At 42.6% G+C, this 21,193-nt stretch overlaps 1 protein-coding gene across 6 annotated transcripts; it reads right to left on the bottom strand.

The window, feature by feature from the left end:
• Positions 1-233: 233 nt before the first annotated feature.
• On the bottom strand, positions 234-17,728 carry MFAP5 (microfibril associated protein 5). 6 transcript variants are annotated; one of them, XM_003265447.3, is made up of 12 exons: positions 17,471-17,670; positions 16,890-16,949; positions 15,694-15,729; positions 10,606-10,650; positions 9,930-9,962; positions 9,745-9,749; positions 9,235-9,238; positions 8,932-8,967; positions 6,184-6,213; positions 5,028-5,115; positions 3,732-3,805; positions 234-2,434 (listed from the first exon to the last, which is right to left on the bottom strand). In XM_003265447.3, exons 2-12 carry the CDS (start codon positions 16,945-16,947, stop codon positions 2,322-2,324), a joined length of 522 nt encoding a protein of 173 aa, XP_003265495.1. In that variant the 5' UTR covers positions 16,948-16,949; positions 17,471-17,670; the 3' UTR covers positions 234-2,321. The 6 variants fall into 6 exon arrangements, with proteins under 6 accessions (XP_003265495.1, XP_004092180.1, XP_012357939.1 ...); XM_004092132.3 differs by lacking the exon at positions 6,184-6,213; XM_012502485.2 differs by lacking the exons at positions 6,184-6,213; positions 15,694-15,729.
• Between the last annotated feature and the right edge of the window lie 3,465 nt (positions 17,729-21,193).

Raw genomic sequence — 21,193 nt, 5'->3', positions numbered from 1 at the left:
AGATGGGGTTTCACCATGTTAGCCAGGGTGGTCTCGAACTCCTGACCTCAGGTGATCTGCCCACCTCAGCCTCCAAAAGTGCTGGGATTACAGGTGTGAGCCACCACGCCCGGCCGATACACATTTTTAAAAGTGGAATAAAAGTTCATAAATTCAGGCCTTTTTTGTAAACATAAAAGAGAAAAAGAACCAGAACAAAAGACATTTTATTTTGAGAAATAAATTGGAAAAAATATTTTAAAATGTTTAATTTGCAATATACATAATACCGGGATTGAAATGCTGTCTGATGGAAATGTTGCAATGTGGGGTAGGAGGGTCAAGTTCATGAAGATATTCTTAAAATGAATCTTGGAAACTCTGTGCCTATGAGGTTTCTCTAAAGTGGCTAAAATATGCATTTAATATGTCTATCTAAATGAGTACATTTAATTCTAGAGACTGTAAGGAGCAGAGATTATAAACTTTGGGGCTTTTTGCAGCATTTCTTTTTAATCAGTTGTACAGATCCCATTAAACTAAATTGTTTCTTAACAGCAAGAATCTGATCATTTAACTAGTTTTCTCAGCAATATAAAAGGAATACAACCTCCACTGTCATAAATAAATTGTTGTCTCCTAGCTCCTATTTGAATTCCATTGGCTTTTATAGAAAGTTATTGAGTTATTCAGACAGAAGGATTCATGATATATAATTTGTCATTTGTTATAATGGGATTTTCTTCTATTCCATTGTGGACTGCTATCCTCACCTAGGATAAAGCAGATATGGTTGCTGTGAAGTAGACTATATCTAAGCTTCAAGAAATATGAATAATGCATTTAAATCCAGAGAATCATAGAATTAAAGGAAATCTTAGAACTAAGAATATATATAATATATATATATATTTCTTAAGATGGACTTTTGCTTTTGTCACCCAGGCTGGAGTGCAGTGGCGCCATCTTGGCTCACTGCAACCTCCGCCTCCCAGGTTCAATTGATTCTCCTGCCTCAGCCTCCTAAGTAGCTGGGATTATAGGCACATGCCACCATGCCCAGCTAATTTTTGTATTTTTAGAAGAGATGGGGTTTCACCATGTTGGCCAGGCTCTTCTCAAATTTCTGACCTCAAGTGATCCACCCGCCTCAGCTTCCCAAAGTGCTGGGATTACAGGCATGAGCCACTGCGCCCAGCAGTACTAAGATAAATTTAACCTTCTCATTTTAAAGATGAGGAAATTAAACCAGGACCTAATGAAGGAAAATAACTTATCCAAGGCTACATGGTTACTGCTAGAGCCAGGATAAGAATGTGGGTTGTCCTAATATTGTGTTTCTTTCACTCTTTCATATTAACTATTAGGCAAACTTTCTGTCTCCCTATTAAAATTCAAGTCTGAATGCACTTCTTAGGCCCCAGTCAGGATATTCCAAAAGCCATGTGCACAATAATTCTACTGTGCACTTGGTAAGTTTTGAAGAAGAACAAAGTAGCAACTCAAGGAAACGTCGACCAATGGTATGGTTTCACATTAAGTTGTCTAATTTGCTTTGTGGTGGTGGGTTAACCCCAGTACTACCCATAAACGAATCGGTAAATGAGACTTATTTTCCAACCTTACTTCCCGACTGGACAACTGCATGAAAAATTGGATAGGGAATTATGAGTCCAAGTTCTGTATCTGGCATAGTCCTCATGCTTTAGCCCCAGCCTCTGAGCTTAGCAGAAGACATTTTGGGTCCTTATATATTGCTAGTAGGATTGTATAATTCTTGACTGTGTTGCAGAATCTTACAGGACTACAAAAGTTACCATGAAGACTTGCCAGGCAAATTTTCAGGCAAGCCAGCAAAACAGTTAAAGTAAGAGTAAAGAGGAACATGTGAATGATGGGGAGTTGGTCTAGGAAACTCTAGTGAGGAAAATAAATGAAGTTCTATGGTTAGCCCAAATAGACAAAGATAGCTTCTTCAACCCTAAGATCTATATCAGACAGATTCAATAGTAAAGATTATTAGCCTAAAGTTTAGTCTCCCTTGAAATTGCACACAGAATGTTTGTATATAAGCCATATAGTAATCATCTATTCACTGTGTCTATGATATTGAGAAGCGGCAAAATTATGCAATAATATAGACTTTGTATTTTAAGTGCTAAAAAATGAGATAAATGTTATCAGTTTGGGTGAAAAATTAGAGAATAGGGGAAAAAGCCGGACATTGCAAAAGGATTGGTTTAAGAAATACTGTCTAAGGGTTAGCTGTCAATGGTTGGAGAAGAAGGAGATCCTCCTTCCTCTCACCCATATATTTTTTCTTCTTTCCTCTTTTTCAATGATCACAGACCATTGGGTCTCTGCAAATCCACATTTTCACAGGGAGGAAGTCGGAAGTAATTGGAGCGACGGAGTCTCCTAGGGGGCAGACCAGCCATCTGACGGCAAAGTTCATCTAGAAGAGAAGCAGAACATCATGGGAAGAGAATGCAGGGAGATAACAAAGGCTCTTGTTTTAAGGGATAGAGAAGACTTTTCAGTGTGGTGTAGTGAAAAGGTTGGAGATAAAAGATCTGGGTTTTAACCAGTTCTGCCACTTACTCTAGTTATTTGCCATTTCCTAGAAAGTTTCTTAAATTTTGTAAACCTCACTATCCCTTTCTGTAAAATGAGAATTAAAATACCTACCTCAACAGTATATTTCTGAGTATTAAAATGAAATCATGTATGCAAAGTACCTAGCACAGGTGACCAGTAAATGTTAGTTTCCTTTACATATCCAGCTGCCAATTCTTCTAATCATGGATCTATTAAATAGAAAAATGAGGTCCAATCATTCAGTATACATTTACGTGCTTACTATGGGCAAACAGCTAAATTTAGTAAGTCCCTTGAGATACTTGAAAGTGCCTAGAGTCCCAAATACTCATCCTCAATCTCAAGGTGCTTCCCTTGCAGGTGGCTTGCACAAAGCCAATGGGGGCACACGGCGAGTTTCCTTCTGTGAAGTTAACTACAGCTCTTACTCAGGAACTCAGCACAAAGCAGGCTGCTGAGTCAGAAATGGCTTTGTCTGCGGTATTTTCACAACCACAGCCATCGTTCGGGGCTGGCCATGGGGAAGGTGAGAGTATCTTTGTTTCCACCATGTATGGTCTATAACCACACATTTTGGGCCCTCGTAATTGACCCTATAACATCTTTCTACCTTCTTCTACCTGAAACGTCACAGTAAGAAATGTACATTGTTCCTGGAATTGGCGAACTATTTATAACGTAGCTGGTTCCTAAATGTCCCGTCTATTTTTTATTTATAGGCCCTATCCAAACCTTACTGTCTCCAAATTAGTGCATGTGCGTGTGTATGTTTTATTTTTAGTTATGAACGTGGCTGCGGACTAGCAGAGTCTATTATCTGTAATGGCTGACTTGAAATTTTCCCTAAAACCCCAGTGAATGATCTTTAAAATAGCCAGAGTGTCAGAAAGCTCTCTAAATAGGAGGCACTGTGGGGTTACAATCTAGTAGGACAGGGATCTAGGGGTACTTTTCTTAGGGTTATGTTTGTATATCAAGTATACTGCTTTATGTAGATATGTTTATTTGAGATAACTTCCAGCAGGAGCTGATGGAATCTAAAGGGGTAGCCTAAAGTCCTCCTCCAATACCGACTTTGGATATAGTAATATCATGTCCCTATTTACCCCTCTCATAACTGCTTCTCTCCATTAAACATCCAGACATCATCTTACCTTTCATAGCTTCGTGTTCCTTACAGACAAGACGAGAGCAGATCTCCTTGTTGACGATGTACATACGTCGTAAACTGCAGACGTCCCAGTGTCATAGTCAAGGAAGGAGATGGAAGAAAGCCTTGAGAAGAGAACTAACCTGGGTCTAGGATGCCTCTTCAACTCTCATATTCCCCACTTTCCCTATCTGCTCTTCCCCAACTGGATTTCCTTAAGTATTTCAGACTTTTGCCCCCCACTGGAAAATAGGGGAGGGAATGGTATTAATTGCTCTTCTATTTTTTAAATTTTATTTCAATAGTTTTTGGTGTACAGGTGGTTTTTGGTTACATGGATAAGTTCTTCAGTGGTGATTTCTGAGATTTTGGTGCACCCGTCACCCAAGCAGTGTACACTGTACCCAATGTGTAGCCTTTATCCCTCATTCCTCTCCCACCCTTTCCCGAGTCCCCAAAGTCCATTATATCATTGTTTTTTTTTTTTTTTTGAGACGGAGTTTCGCTCTTGTTGCCCAGGCTGGAGTGCAATGGCACGATGTTGGCTCACTGCAACCTCCGCCTCCCGGGTTCAAGCAATTCTCCTGCCTCAGCCTTCCCAGTAGCTGGGATTACAGGCATGCACCACCACGCCCGGCTAATTTTGTATTTTTAGGAGAGACGAGGTTTCTCCATGTTGAGGCTGGTCTTGAACTCCTGACCTCAGGTGATCCGCCCGCCTCAGCCTCCCAAAGTGCTGGGATTACAGGCGTGAGCCACCGCGCCCGGCCCATTGTATCATTCTTATGCTTTTGCCTCCTCATAGCTTAGCTCCCACATATAAGCGAGAACATACAATATTTGGTTTTTCATTGTTTAGTTACTTCATTTAGAATAATGGCCTCCAGCTCCATCCAAGTTGTTGCAAAGGCCATTGTTTTAATTATCCTTCTTAGTGACACTTTGCACACTCTACCTAGAGTCAGGCTTAATATTCCTCCCCACTATTTTCTACCTTAGAGCTGGGCCATTTTCTTCTATCAGGTAATAAACTGAGCATGCCAGTGTTTGCCTCATGACCCTTCTTCCTCCAGCCCTCACCTTCATTTCCCTTCTAAGTTCTATTACTCTGCCTGTTCTTTGTACACCTCAGCCCAGACCCCAGGTTCTAGTTGATACATTCAGAAATAGCTAGGAGCGTTGTGCTAAAAACTTTGGCCCCATCAAAGTTTGCAATTCCATAGTGGGTGCTCCTTAAATAGTTACCAACACAAAAACACTACCATGGAAGATGCTTTTTGGGTATTCTGGGATCCCTTACCTGGTGAAGCATGCCTGATGAATGCATTGTTTAACCGGCCGATGCACAGAGTAGAGCCTTGTGCAAGTAAATTTCTCATCCCAGCACTCTGAAGAAGCCCAACACAAAAAATAAGGAGGTCCGAATAGAAGCAGCATAAACGAAGGATTGAAGGAATTGAGAAGGATAGATAGAGTAGGAAAAAAATACAGAGTAATCGCTGCAGAGAATCATTATAAATTGGGCTATATCCTTTCTGTCCACCAAAAACACAGCAAGAGGGAATTGACTAAATGAAGTTTTGGCGCTTCCCAACTTGGAAGTAGAAGTGGATAAAATAATCTCTGAGAGCACTTCTAGGAATAAAGTCTTTCTAGGATTATCCATTATGAAATATAAAATAGGCTGGGCACAGTGGCTCATGCCTGTAATTCCAGCACTTCGTGGGGATGAGGCGGGCAGATCACCTGAAGTCAGGAGTTCGAGACCAGCCTGGCCAACAAGGTAAAACCCTGTCTCTACTAAAAATACAAAAATTAGCCAGGAGTGGTGGCAGGTGCCTGTAATCTCAGCTACTCGGGAGGCTGAGGCGGGAGAATCGCTTGAACCTGGGAGGCGGAGGTTGCAGTGAGCCAAGATCATGCCACTGCACTCCAGCCTGGGTGACAGAGTAAGACTCCATCTCAGAAAAACAAAATAAAATACAATAAAATAAAATAGTAAAATAAAATAGAAATGCTGATAATCCCATTCTGAAAAAATAATATTTCTTAGACAGGTTGCTATTTCTCTGTTCCAGTAGTTTTCAACCCTAGCTATATATCAGAATTATTAGTACATTAGGAAATGCAATTTTAACCATGACCTCTGTGGTAATATGGAGTCCTTGAAGTTAAACTGATTTCACTTCCCAATCCACTAACCACCACATAACGTGCAAGGGTACTTTAGGGAGAGGGCTATCTGGGGACCATGCAACATTCGTTCCATTCTTTCCCCATGACTTTTATGACAGGTGCTCATTTTTTTAAAAAAAGAGTAAGGGAGTGAAGAACACTAATACTCTTTGAGAAAGTAAACTAGAAGATGTGCTAAGTACCCTCCAAAGAACAAGGAGGTAAGGAATCCACAGGAAGAAAAAAGGCTTAAGAAGAAGACATGCAAGCAACAATCATACCTGCAGTGGTATTTTTTTCACTGAGGGAGGCTGAAAGGCAGAAATTTTATTCCATTATTACCAATTCTAGAAGTTACTACTTCTGTAACTGCCACGCTGCCTCACTTAGGACCTGCTTGGAGTGCCCATAAATAGTGAGCAAATGAATTAATAACTCTTAGCAACTTCTAAAAGAAAACCCTTATTGAGCTCATTTGCTCCACAAAATTGAAGAGATTAGGAGGTAGGATGGGATTTTTTTCCTTTCTCCTTTCCTTTCTAAAGAGTTGAGAAATTCATTGTATTGTGAGTATCTCTGTATTGTTGACAAGAAGCAAATTTAGTAGGAACACAAGGCAAAGAGTTATATGCCCAGAGGAGCTTCTTCCTAGAGCTAAGTAGAGAAAAGGTTATTATACTGTACAAGCTCTTCCTTATAAGGGAAAATTTATTTTCTGTAGATCATCGTAAATTATTTTGATAGAAGCTGTTGGGTAAAGAATAATGAGGGTTGGCTGGGCACGATGGCTCACACCTGTAATCCCAGCACTTTGGGAGGCCAAGGCAGGTAGATTATTTGAGGTCAGGAGTTTGAGACCAGCCTGGCCAATATGGTGAAACCCACTGTCTACTAAAAATACAAAACTTAGTCGGGTGTAGTGATGTGCACCTGTAATCCCAGCTACTCAGGAGGCTGAGGCAGGCGAAACACTTGAACCTGGGAGGCAGAGGCTGCAGTGAGCCAAGATCGTACCATTGCACTCCAGCCTCGGTGACAGACGGAGACTCCGTCTCAAAAAAAAAACAAAAATAAAAAAAAGAATAATGAGGGGCATCCTAACCTAGAGGCAAATTTAACATGGGCCTTATTCACAGAATGAAGAACAAGTCAAGGAGTTAGATGAATAGACTAGTCAGGGGAGTTACCAGGGAAAATGTCACTGGAAGTGTTGCAAATAGAATGCTAGGACCTGTGTTATGAGATCTCATCTATCCCATGGTTTCTAGGCAGGTCTATATGCTGATAATACCCAAACCTGTATTTCCAACCTCATCTCTCTCCTAAATTCCAGACCTATAAATCCAACTACCTTTTTATGGAAGAGTTCTTGGATATTTCGAAGATCTTTCACATTCAATGTATCTCCAACTGACTTAATTATCTTTCCCTTCACTAATTCTAGTTGTTATTCAGTGAATGAGACCACCATGCACCCAATAGCCACATCTAGAAAACTGGATGTCATGGCTGGGTGTGGTGGCTCATTCCTGTAATACCAGCACTTTGGGAGGCCAAGGTGGTTGGATCACCTGAGGTCAGGAGCTCAAGACCAGCCTGGCCAACATGTTGAAACCCCATCTCCACTAAAAATTAAAAAAAACAAAAATTAGCCAGGCTTGGTGGTGGGCGCCTCCCAGCTACTTGGGAGGCTGAAGCAGGAGAATTGCTTGAACCCGGGAGGCAGAGGTTGCAGTAAGCCAAGGTTGCGCTATTGCACTCCAGCCTGGGCAACAAGACCAAGACTCCCTGTCAAAAAAAAAAGAAAAGAAAAAAGTAAAAAGAACACTGGATGTCATCTCAACAATCCCCTCTCCCTTATAGCGCACATTTAATTCTCACTATCTCTACCTTGATTCAGGGCAGCGTCTTTTACTGGGAACACTGCAACAGTGGCCCTGCTGGTTTTCCCCGTTCCAGGTGATCGATCATGGTCAAATCAGTTTTCCACACTGCCCTGGGAGTACAGTAGGGGGTTTGGAGGTGGGGTGTGATCCTTCCAATGCACAAATCTAATTATAATCTTACCTTGCATAAATGTCTCTCTGGTTGGTTTTCGTGTCCACCCTACACCTTTTGATTTATGTTGTTTTCCTCACCTGAAAGCTCTTCCCTCTTCTATTAACTTGACTTCTACTTGTCTTTCAGGAAGCAGCTTAGTTAAATGTGCCCTCCAGAAAAAACCTTTTCTCACCCCCAGCACTGAACCTAGTCAAGAACTCTTTCTGTGTCTTCCATAGCTTCTCTTGCTTATCCTGATTATCGAATTTTGTGAAACTGAATAAAGTTATCTGTTTATTTGTCTATCTTGTATATTACACAAAAGATGTCTAGTAGAAGAAAATCAGTTTTGTTCGCTTTTATATCCTTGGCATCTAGTAGCAAGTTTTCAATAATGATTTGTTAAAAAATAATCTAGCCGCCTATAATCCCAGCACTTTGGGAGGCCGAGGCAGGTGGATCACCTGAGGTCAAGAGTTCAAGACCTGCCTGGCCAACATGGCGAAACCCCATCTCTACTAAAACTACAAAAAATTAGCCAGGCATGGTGATAGCTGCCTATAATTCCAGCTACTTGGGAGGCTGAGGCAGGAAAATCGCTTGAACCCAGGAGGCGGAGGCTGCAGTGAGCCGAGATCGCGCCATTGCACTGCAGCCTGGACAAGAGTAAGACTCCGTCTCAAAAAAAAAAAAAAAAAAATTCAGTCGAAGCATTACTTCTTCTACCCTTTATCCTCTAAAACATGTTTATACTTTTATATTGCCTTTACCCATCAAGTCTTGAAACTTTGAGAGAAAGATTAGCACAGTTCCTGTTTGTTAGGAGTTCAACAATGTCATTAATTTGAATTGAACTACTGGAAATATGTGCTCCATAAACTGTCATCCTGTCTATTTAGGATCCTTCAGCAGCTGCACACTATCAGAATGGGCTCTGGGGAAAGACTAGAATGACCCTGATGACCCGGGGGTCCCAGATCTGAACTCACCCAAGTCATCTGTGGAAGGTGCAATATCAGCCAAAACTGAAAAGGCACAAAACAGCAGGTATGAGGAGGGCTTCAAATTGCAAACCCAAGGCAGAGTAAGAAAAGGGAGAATGGAGATACCGTGGCAGGTGGAAGACTATTCTGGCTTTGTGTTTTATGTATAAGGGAATAGAATTAATTGAAATAATTATAAATTTTTTTTAAGAATATTAGTCCTGGGTGGGGCGCAGTGGCTCGCATCTGTAATCTCAGAATTTTGGGAGGCTGAGGCAGGTGGATTACTTGAGGTCAGGAGTTCAAGACCAGCCTAGCCAATATAGTGAAACCCCATCTCTACTAAAAATACAGAAATTAGCGTGGTGGAAGGAACCTGTAATCCCAGCTACTCAGGAGGCTGAGGCAGGAGAATCACCTGAATGCTGGAGGCAGAGGTTGCTGTGAGCTGAGGTTGTGCCGCTGCACTCTAGCCTAGGCTACAGAGCTAGACTCTGTCTCAAAAGAAAAAACAAAAAACAAAAAACAAAAAAACAAACAAAAATTAGCACTGTCACTGAACAACACTCTCACAACCTCAGCATCCAAAGATAAAAGCGGGCCGGACATGGTGGCTCATACCTATAATCCCAGCAGTTTGGGAGGCTGAGGCCAGGAGTTCAAGACCAACTCGGCCAACATGGTGAAATCCCGTCTCTACTAAAAATACAAAAATTAGTCAGGCATGGTGGCGGGTGCCTATAATCTCAGCTACTCAGGAGGCCAAGGCAGGAGAACCACTTGAACCCTTGAACCCAGGAAGTGGGGGTTGCCATGAACCAAAACTGTGCCACTGCACTCCAGCCTGGGCAACAGAGTGAGACTCCCTCTCAAAAACAAACGACAATAACAAAAAACAAAAGCAAATATAAAAACACAGAATGAATTCAAGAGCTGGAATAAATATTGTGAATATTAACAAGAACCATGCCATTTTTTTTTTTTTTAACTACGGTAAAACTTACCTGTTTCATCTGTAGCGGGATCATTCACCAGATCTGCAAAGACACATAACAAGGAATGAAAAAATGCAGTCAGGAAAAGTAGCTAGGGAAAGCAGGATAAAGGGACGATGATCTTAAAGGAGGCAAGAAAGGCTGAAGTGAAAGCATGTGGACTCGGGCAGATGAGGGACTATCACAGAAAGAAATGGAAGAGAGAATAAGACTGGGCATGCGTACAGAGATGCTGGCATCTAAGGTGACAACAGAGCTCTGCATGAGCTCAGAGCACCCACCAACCCTTCTGAAGTCTTTATTTTTCTTTATATAGACATGACCCTCAATATATCTATCCCCAATAAAACAGCAAATAAACAAAAAAAGTGTAGCTTGGCCGGGCGCGGTGGCTCACGCTTGTAATCCCAGCACTTTGGGAGGCCGAGGCGGGCGGATCACGAGGTCAGGAGATCGAGACCACGGTGAAATCCCGTCTCTAATAAAAATACAAAAAAATTAGCCGGGCGTGGTGGCGGGCGCCTGTAGTGCCAGCTACTCGGAGAGGCTGAGGCAGGAGAATGGCGTGAACCCGGGAGGCGCAGCTTGCAGTGAGCCGAGATTGCGCCACTGCACTCCAGCCTGGGCGACAGAGAGAAGAGACTCCGTCTCAAAAAAAAAAAAAAAAAAAAAAAGTGTAGCTTACTAGGATCTTCTGTGAATGTTTCTGGAGTCGCTTGAGTCACATCGTCTGAAAAGAAAATTAGAAAACAATTTCTGAGATTCTCTGTCTTCCTGCCACCCTTGCACTTCCAGTAAGTTAAATTGTTAAGCATAGTGCCCAGTGGAGTTGAGTATCCCACAAATGTTTTTCCTTGATTGCTTACAATAATGACAAACGATTGATGACTTCTTTGCAATACTTACTTAAAATGAAATCGGCTATACCAAAGGCATTGTGATTTTGACATTCATAATTCTTTTTTTTTTTTTGAGACGGAGTCTCGCTCTGTCGCCCAGGCTGGAGTGCAGTGGCGCGATCTCAGCTCACTGCAAGCTCCGCCTCCCGGGTTCACGCCATTCTCCTGCCTCAGCCTCCCGAGTAGCTGGGACTACAGGCGCCCGCCACCACACCCGGCTAGTTTTTTGTATTTTTAGTAGAGACGGGGTTTCATCTTGGTCTCGATTACCTGACCTCGTGATCCGCTCACCTCGGCCTCCCAAAGTGCTGGGATTACAGGCGTGAGCCACCACGCCCAGCCCATAATTCTGATATAATTGGGTATGAATTTGCTGATATGCTTATGAATGTTCATAAAAGGTAGTATTGATTTTTTTTTTAAAGAGTCTCGCTCTGTCACCCAGGCTGAAGTGAGTGGCCAGTTGGCTCACTGCAACCTCCGCCTCCCGGGTTCAAGCAATTCTCTGCCTCAGCCTCCAGAGTAGCTGGGATTACAGGTGCCCGCCACCACGCCCAGCTAATTTTTGTATTTTTAGTAGAGATGGGGTTTCACCATGTTGGCCAGGCTGGTCTCAAAATCCTGACCTCGTGATCCACCCGCCTTAGCCTCCCAAAGTGCTAGGATTACAGGCGTAAGTCACCGCGCCCCGCCATGTTGATGGTTTTGTGACGCTCATTGAGAAATGAGGTGAAAATGGGGAGGGAAGGTGTCAATGTAAGTAGAGAATGGTTTGCATTTGATTATTGGAAAGTAAAGGCAGGAGGAAAAGAAATAAAAATGGTCCAGGTGTTAAGGTGGAATCTATTAGGATAAACCGAGAAAACTATTTCTGAAACTGTAAATAATAGCACTTCCTAAAACCAATGGTCTCTAAAAAGCAAAATAACAAAACAGCATTAGCATTTACTTTTATTTTTTAATTTACATATAAATTATATTGTATATGTTTACAGTATCCATCATGACATTTTGATAGATGTGTATAAAGTGAAATGGTTACTACAGTCAAGCAAATTAACATATCCATATACTCATTAGTTTCCTTTTTCATATGTGTATAATAAGAACACCTGAAATTTACTCTCTTAGCAAACAAAATTTAAATATTTAGCAAACAGGCCAGGTGCAGTGGCTCACACCTGTAATCCTAGCACTCTGGGAGGCCCAGGCGGGCAGATCACCTGAGGTCAGGAGTTCAAGACCAGCCTGGCCAACATGGTGAAACCCCATCTCTACTAAAAATACAAAAATTAGCCTGGCATGGTGGTGCACGCCTGTAATCCCAGCTACTCCGGAGGCTGAGGCAGGAGAATTGCTTGAACCCAGGAGGCAGAGGTGGCAGTGAGCTGAGATCGCGCCATTGCACTCCAGCCTGGGTGGTAAGAGAGAAACCCTATCTCAAAAAATAATAATAAAATAATAGTAATAACAATAAAATAAATATTAAGCAAACATTCCATCAGCAATTACCCTTCAATGTAAATAGCTTATATTCATAGTTCATTCTACCCACTAGGGGTCAGCAAATTCACATATTTGCTTTGACTTTTTTTTTTTTTTGAGACAGAGTCTCGCCCTATCACCCAGGCTGGAGTGCAGTGGTGGCATGATCTCTGCTCACTGCAACCTCTGCCTCCCAGGTTCAAGTGATTCTCCTGCCTCAGGCTCCTGAGTAGCTGGGACTACAGGCGTGTGCCACCATGCCCAACTAGTTTTTGTATTTTTAGTAGAGACAGGGCTTCACCATGTTGGCCAGGCTGGTCTTGAGCTCCTGACCTCAGGTAATCCAACCACCTTGGCCTCCCAAAGTGCTGGGATTACAGGCATGAGCCACCATGCCCGGCCTGGCTTCTTTTTTTAACTTCAGATTCTATTAATAAATGTCAGATGTAAATCTGATGGGAACAAATATTTTTATAAAGCATATCAGAGTTATGGATAATTATAAAAAAGGTGAAATACAAATAAAGCATTTCATAGGAATTTCTCTTGCTTACCTCATCCTTTTTTCTAAATTCCAGATAGAAATTCATCAGGTTTGGCTGGGCTTCATGGTTCATGCCTGTAATCCCAGCATTTTGGGAGGCCAAGGCATGCGAATCACTTGAGGTCAGGAGTTTGAGACCAGTCTCGCCAACATGGTGAAACCCTATCTCTACTAAAAATACAAAAATTAGCTGGGCATGGTGGTGCATGCCTGTAGTCCCAATAACTCAGGAGGCTGAGGCAGGAGAATGAATTGAACTCAAGAGGTGGAGGTTGCAGTGAGCTGAGATCTTGCCACTGCACTCCAGCCTGGGACAGATACAGACTCTGCCAAAAAAAAAAAAAAAAAAATTCATCAGGCTTGACCAAAAAGCCTCTTAACCTTTCACACTCGTTATGGGCTTTCTTCTTTCAGAACACTTTTTTTTTTTTAAGTAGGACGTCATTGATTGGAAGAACAATCTTTAATAAAAGGAATCCAAGTCTGTTCCAATTCCACAGGATATTTGAAAAACCACTAACCTTAATCATTCCAGAGACTGCAGGAGAGGAGTGGAGCCTCTCCCTGGTGTAGCCCAATCCTTCCTGGTTCCCTTTCTCCAGAGGCCTAGCTACATTCCAGTCCAGCCACTCACAGACACAGGAGCAAAGCAATGGGAGAACAGAGGGCTTGAGAGTGTATCCTGGCTGTCTCTGGGATTTCAGGGCAGAGTACTGCTTTTCTGCATATACCTCAGTTTAACCAACTGTTCCAAGAGCTATCACCATATAAATATCTAGTATTCATGAAGTTCTCTCTGAAAAAAAATTAACATATTTTCTTTTCCTTTTCTTTTTTTGAGAGAGAATCTCACTCTGTTGCCCAGGCTGCAGTACGGTGGTGCCATCATAGCTCATTTGCAGCCTCCCAAGCTCAAGCGATCCTTTCACCTCAGCCTTCTGAGTAGCTAGGACAACCGGCAAACCACCACACCTGGCTTTTTTTTTTTTTTTTTTTTAAGAGACAGGGTCTCAGGCTGGAAGCAGTGGCTCACACCTGTAATCCCGGCACTTTGGGAGGCCGAGGCCTGCAGATCACCTGAGGTCAGGAGTTTGCGACCAGCCTGACTAACATGGTGAAACCGTGTCCCTACTAAATAAAAAAAATTAGCCAGTTGTGGTGGTGCATGCCTATAATCCAAGCTACTTAGGAGGCTGAGACAGGAGAATCACTTGTACCTGGGAGACGGAGGTTGCAGTGAGCCGAGATCGCGCAATTGTACTACAGCCTGGGTAACAAGAGTGAAACTCTGTCTCAAAAAAAAAAAAAAAAGGGTCTCGCTATGTTGCGCAGGCTGATCTCGAACTCATGGCCTCAAGTGATCCTAACACCTCAACCTCCCAAAGTGCTTGGTATTATAGGCATGAGCCACCACACCAGGCAAGACAATTTATCATACCTTATGATATGTCTGCGAGAAAAGCATCTAAAGTCATAACACAGGACTGGTTCCTAATCAGCCCAGAAAAATGAATTCCGATTTTCAGTTTTGCTGGTACTGAAATCTCGGGAGGCCTTTCCCCTAGTCTGAAGTCTAGTCACATTCCTGCCCTTTCTTTCCTAGATTCAGATTTAGATTCAGAAACTGGGGGTTTCAGATATTTTTACCAACAACAGAAAAAAAAATTTTTTGTATTTTTATCTTTTGTACCAGGACCCACTGCAAGGAAAACATATTATACTGTACCCTGGTATATACATATGGAAAACTAAGAGAAGTTTTATTAAAGTTGTATGAAATAGTACTTTACTCTTGCAAAACATATGCAATGCATCCTGGTATATTTGTTTTGGTCTATCTTAATTCATTTTAAAAACTAATACAAGTTGTGACCCACTAAATTGATTTCATGATCCCATTAATAGGTTGCATACTGGAGCGCTCTGTCCTCTAACTCTCCTGGGATGGGAAAAATGAAGAGATAAATTATAATTATGTTGAATGCCTTGAGGCAGAATGGAGTTGTCTTCATGAAGTTGAAGGAAGTGGTCCTTTAGGAGTCATAACTTTTGGGATTTTTGTTACGGAGAATGGTGTGAGCAAAAAATACCTAAAAAGCAGAAAAACCAAAAAATACCTTTTGGGTTTTGCCCAGTTGTGCCACAATTTCACCTAGTACTGACATGACTCCTTTTTTTCTAACTTTTTTTTTTTTTAGTCAGTCCCACTCTGTTGCCCAGGCTGGAGTGCAATGGCATGATCATGGCTCACTGCAACCTCAGCCTCCTGGGTTCAAGCAATTCTCATGCCTCAGCCTCCTGAGTAGCTAGAACCACAGGCATGCGCCACCATGCCAGGCTAATTTTTTTTTTTTCTAGAAATGAGGTCTCCCTGTGTTGCCCAGTTTGGTCTCAAACTCCTGGGCTCAAGCAATCCTACTGCCTCAGCCTCCCAAAGTGCTGGGATTATGGGTATAAGATGACTTCTTATCCTGTCTTTCATTTTTCCACAATTACATGAATTAAGGAATGCTTTTTGTAAGGACTGGTGAGCATTTTCTGAGTAAGATAGGAGATGTGTAAAGAAAAATAAAAACAGAAATGGGCATAGAGGAGGTCTTGGGAAGGTGTTTCAGTAGTTTAAACACACACACACAAGAAGCTTTTATGAATGGGATAATAGGATTGTGGAAACTGGTGAGGTTGATCCTATTTCTCACACTTTGGCAATGCATCTCTCTGTTGTAGGAAATATTCTTTTTTTTTTTTGGCAGCGATAGATAAGCAGGAGGGATTTTTTAACTCTGTTCATCTAAATTTTCCTGATAAGAACCCCAACAGAGCCCCTGTCCAAGGGTTCACCTACCTCCTCGTTGACTATTGACCCCCAGGGGTATCCAGTCTATAGCAAAGGAAAAGAAAAGAGATGTGAGTGACTGCAGTTCTATACCTCGTAACCCTTTTATGAGACAAATCAGAAAGTCATGGAGAAATGGTTACACTTTATCTTTGTGACTTATTCCTAAATAGCTCAATATAAAATTACTGAGACCATTAGTGCGATGAACAAAACCAATAGGAATAGAAACACTTCAGAAAGACAAGTTCCTTCACTGCTGTGCATTTGTTTGGTTAAAAAAAAAAAAAAAAAAGGCAAGTTCCTGAGAACAAAGCCCTGCTGCCCTCTTACCCTCATTCCTGGCCAGGAATGAAGTCCGGCTCCACTGAGAGGCCTGGCAGCCCTTCTAGTGTTTCCTGCCCTTCTAGCCCCACAGCTTCCCCCCTAGCTACGCTAGTGAACAAGACAGAAGAATTATTTTTCTCAATCTGTATCGGAAGACGGAGGAAAAAAAATAGAGCAGGACATCTTTACAGCCTAAAGTTCACTTTCTGTGGCCAATCTTCTAGCCAGATTCTGGGAAATCTGTGAAGATCACTTTTCTCTTGTGTGTCAGTATGGCATATATTTTTTGCGTGCATGCGAATATACCTACATATATGGTGGTAATAGTGTATATATTCCCAAATCTTCTTCAAGATTTACATTTGGTCCAGTTGCTTTTTTCTTTTCTTAATGGAGATGAGGTTAACTCGTCTCGCCGTGTTGCCCAGGTTGGTCTCAGTGATCCTCCCCTCTCAGTCTCCCAAAGTGCTAGGAGCATAGGTGTGAGCCCACCATGCCCAGCCCAGGTCCAGTTTCTTTCTAGGTAGTCCCTCTGTATTTGCGTATGCAGTTGTATGTCAGCTTCTTTTTTTTGCTTTGCAATTTGTTTACTCATATGTGACCCTCTTTGGGTGGTTAATATGCATTTGTGTATATCTTAGTTGCACCTTAGTTTCATAATTCTCGGGAGGCCTTTCCCCTAGTCTGAAGTCTAGTCACATTCCTGACCTTTTTTCCTTAACACAAAATCTGTTCTTTTCTTCTAATAGGAATTCCAGAGCTCAATACCAAGCATCTCTACTGCTATTCCTCTTCAACCTCATTCCATCCCATCTCCTGCCACACACATGTATAGCTGAGGAGCTGAGGGTTTAGGGAGCAAAGAATAAAGGACTCACCAGAGGTGATGATGAATGCAGCAAGAAACAGCAGCACCTTGGGTCCCAAGAGCGACATATCTATAGGGGTGGTGGGCATAGCAGAGAATGTGATGCTCAGAGGCACATCAGCATTTCAGTGCCAGGGAAAGATGCCTCTGAGGTCCCTGTCTCTTTGTCTTCCCAGAACTTTCTTCATTTTCCCTTATGACTCAAACCCTTTCTCTCTTTTCTTACCTTTCACCCAACATTCATTTCTCCCTCAAATCTATTCTTTGGTCACTTACCATTATTCTTGCTTTTATTATTCTCTTCTACCAAGTCAGAGGAAATTTTACATTCCACATGGTCCGTACTTGGCCCTACCCTTTGGCCTCTTTCACCTCTGATGTGGAATCTTTCTTTCTCATATGCATGTCTTTTTCATACCATCTGCTCATCTTGGCGTCTCCTTCATTGGAATTCTATGGTTATTTGGGAGATCTGCTCAAGTCTAAGTTCAGTGACATTCCCCATTGCCCCTCGCCAGCCCTTTCACACACACACAGACATACACACATTCCCTCTGTCTCTTTAGGGTTTTAGGTAATCAAATAACTCACTGTCTATAGTGTTCTGCTCTTTCCACCGAGTCCTTTGGCTGCTGAATGTTTCTCTCTCCTCTTACGCTGTTCCTACTTTGGCTGGCAAATAAGATGAACAGAGCCACTCCCTGGAAAGGACTTCAGATTTGGCCTCCTCTGAAACAATGAGATGAGGGAGTGCAAGAAAGCCAGGCTAGGCGTAGAATGTGTGTTACAATGAGGCTGGAATGAGAAGGGAGATGGGAATTTGCAGTTGCTCACACCCTCATTCCAAATGTTATGACTACACTGGTGAGAGCTCTTGCTGCTCCCTGGAAGTGTTGGCTCCAGCTCATGTATTGCCTTTCTTCCATCAGCCTATTTTCCCTCCTCTCACGATCTGGTCCCAGCTCCCCTTTTTTCCTTGGGTTCCTTCTTACCGAAAAGTTCCATCTCCTCCTTGGTGTGTTTTAATGCACATTATAGATGCTGTTTCTCTCTCTCTCTGGCTATCTTCTTCTTCTTCTTCTTTTTTTTTTTTTTTTAAACAGAGTTTTGCTCCTGTCATCCAGGCTGGAGTGCAATGATGCGATCTTGGCTCACTGCAACCTCTGCCTCCTGAGTTCAAGCGATTATCCTGCCTCAGCCTCCCTATCTTCCATATTTGAATCATTCCTTCATCCCTCTTTCTCACTTTCTTTTTCAATATTCATCTCTTCAACACTAACAAATTCCCTTTTATTCCTGTATTTCTTTTTCATCTCTGCCTCTTTCTTGACCTACACGTTTAGACTCTTCTTGGTTTTTTTCCCCTGGGAATATCCTGTGTATTCTCACAACCAAGCAAACACAGATGCCATATGAGTTTTGTCCAAGAGGAAGGCTGGCTACCTTAGGGTTATAAAAAGTTGAGGAAATTTTCAGAACTCTCCAAATCATTTTCAAATGTAGGGAAGCTCCGTGAAAGGGGGTGCCAGCCGTACTTTGTCTTTTGGCTTTGTTTGAACTTAACTAAGAATCTGGGTTTCTGGGCTCTTAAGGATAAAATGCAATCAGATGCCCAAAGAAAATTGAAAGGCAAGGTTATTATGCTTGCCTTATTTTCTACCAATATTTTTCCTTAGATCATATAATGTGTAGATAACACTTTCTTTGATCCAGGAATTTTTTTTTTTTTAAGATAGGATCTTACTCTGTCACCCAGGCTGGAGTACAGTGGCATGATCACAGTTCACTGCAGGCTTGACCTGGGCTCAAGTGATCCTCCTGCCTCAGCCTCCTAAGTCGCTGGGACTACAGGTGCATGCCACTATGCCAGGCGAATTTATATTTATTTTTTTGTAGAGACAGGATTTTGCCATGTTGCTCAGGCTTGATTCAGGAATTTTATTTTATTTTATTTTATTTTTTTTGAGACGGAGTCTCGCTCTGTCGCCCAGGCTGGAGTGCAGTGGCGCAATCTTGGCTCACTGCAAGCTCCGCCTCCCGGGTTCACGCCATTCTCCTGCCTCAGCCTCTCCGCGTAGCTGGGACTACAGGTGCCCGCCACCACGCCCGGCTAATTTTTTGTATTTTTAGTAGAGACGGGGTTTCACCGTGGTCTCGATCTCCTGACCTCATGATCCGCCCACCTCGGCCTCCCAAAGTGCTGGGATTACAAGCGTGAGCCACCGCGCCCGGCCGTATTTGTTCTTATTCACAGAGACTCCAGTGGTTCAACCACTAAAACATTCCTGCTTTGGATTCAAGATCAAACGTGAATCACAGAAACTCAAGTCTGAGGAATGGTGGACCTTGCATGCCGTAGAAATATGTAAGTTTCAGGTTACCTGTTAGCTCCCCTTTAGTCTACATTATATATCTCCCTGATGAAATAAATTAGAGAAGAGTACAGGTAGACAGAGAGCAGATAGTATTAATAAATTATAGACTAAAAGAAAATAAAAGGGGGTATGATGGAAGGAAGGAAAGACGGAAGGAGTCTAGTTGAGAGGAAGAAAGAGCAGTGGACACAGAAATAAGCAAATCGCACTTTGTAAGCACCTCTGGGACCTCTGAGGGAGCTGTAAGTTCTACATCTCTAAGATACATGGAATCTGGTCAGTCCACAGAACAAGCTGAGTGCTACGCCCAGCTCTTCCTGATCTTCCTGCCCCAGAACTTGCTCTTCTTCCATCTGCTCCACAGTGAGGGGGCTGAGACTAGAAAACAGATGTGATTCTAGTCTGAGGAGAGTCAGGGGAAGAAAAGGGTGTTGGGAGAAGAAACAAAAAAGCAGATGCAAAGCAGGACATAGCTAAGGCAGGACATAGAATAGAGAGCCTAGAGCAACAATCAAGTTTTCCATGAAGCTCAGACAGATGCAGACACTGAACTCGGGCCAGTCATTTGGCAGGGAGAGCAATGACCTCAATGTGCTGGCCTGGCTAGAGGCTATAGTTTAGGAGAGCCTCCCCAGGCAGTGGGAGGGGGCGTTCTCCTGGGGTTGTAGGAGGTAGTCTGGAGTTGGGGCAGTGAAAATAGGAACAGAATGTTCAGAGCAGGGCTGAACAAGAGAACAGGCAGGGAGTAGCATCCTAGAAGGAAAGGAGAGGTAGTGAGGCAGGAACTGGCAGAAGAGCAGGACAACCATGTATTGTTGGGTTTTAAAGACTTTTGAGAATGCAGTTTGTTTCAAGGTTGGTTAGTTTCTTTTTTTTTTTTTTTTTTTTTTTTTTTTTGTGTGTGTGTGTGTGTGAGATGGAGTCTCACTGTGTTGCCCAAGCCGGAGTGTAGTGGCATGAACTTGGCTCACTGAAACCTTTGTCTTCTGGGTTCAAGTGGTTTTCCTGCCCTAGTAACTGGGATTACAGGAACCCGCCACCAGGCCCGGCTAATTTTTGTATTTTTAGTAGAGAGGAGGTTTTGCCATGTTGGCCTGGCTGGTCTCGAACTCCTGACCTCAAGTGATTTGCTCCCCTCAGCCTCCCAAAGTACTGGGATTACAGGTGTGAGACACCACACCTGGCCAAGGTTGGTTAATTTTTTCATGGCAACTATGGTGGGCCCTTTATTATACTACAGTTCCCCATTTGTTTTCAGAGCCCAGGTTTGGATCCCCAGGCTTAGAGATCCTCAAATTTGCTTTTCTCAGGGTGATTTGGTCAGCCTCTGTTGCATTGTACATTAATTAATCATGTAATGACATCAAGTCAAAATCAGCACCAACAGTCAGAAACGAGCAAATGCCATCCAGAGTTACAAGTCCATAATTTTCTGGGGTTCTTTTTGAGTCACTGAGTAGCAATCCATACTTCCATCCCGTATAGGCTGGATCTTCTGAGGGTAGACAACACATTCTCCAGCAAAAAGAAAGCCCCTCATGGGACTGACTGGCAGGTGTAGAAGCGACTTAATGAAGGCAATCTATGTTTGAGTTACCCAGGAAAATTTTAGTTTTTATAAAATGTCTGTGAAAGATGGGCAAAGTGCAAAGAAAGGAGAGAGACAGAGATGCGAGATGTCAAGCTGGTTTTATTCATCTGTTTATTGGCCTGTAAAGAATACACCCATTAGCTGAAGGCCTCTGGGCAAATGTACAGAAACGTTATTACTACAGTCCCATCCAACTAAATTAAACCCAGGAGCTAAACACACACAAAAAAAATTTCCCATAAAAGGAAGGAAAAGAAAGGGGGAAGGTTATATGAGGCAGGGAGGGCAGGGAGAGGGAGTGGTGTGTGTAGAGGAATGAAGCAATGAAGTAGTAACAGCCAAACACAA

Source organism: Nomascus leucogenys, chromosome 23, assembly GCF_006542625.1.
Source record: "Nomascus leucogenys isolate Asia chromosome 23, Asia_NLE_v1, whole genome shotgun sequence".
Classification (NCBI taxonomy): domain Eukaryota; kingdom Metazoa; phylum Chordata; class Mammalia; order Primates; family Hylobatidae; genus Nomascus; species Nomascus leucogenys.
The sequence above is the reverse complement of the archived record's forward strand: the minus strand, read 5'-3'. Positions and strand labels throughout refer to the sequence as shown.

Coding starts and splice junctions, on each gene's coding strand:
- MFAP5 (XM_003265447.3), bottom strand. CDS start 16,947: ATGTCGCTCTTGGGACCCAAGGTGCTGCTGTTTCTTGCTGCATTCATC. Junction 15,730..16,889: donor TGCATTCATCATCACCTCTG/GTGAGTCCTTTA, acceptor CCTTTGCTATAG/ACTGGATACCCCTGGGGGTC. Junction 2,435..3,731: donor GGAACACGAAGCTATGAAAG/GTAAGATGATGT, acceptor CTTCTCTTCTAG/ATGAACTTTGCCGTCAGATG.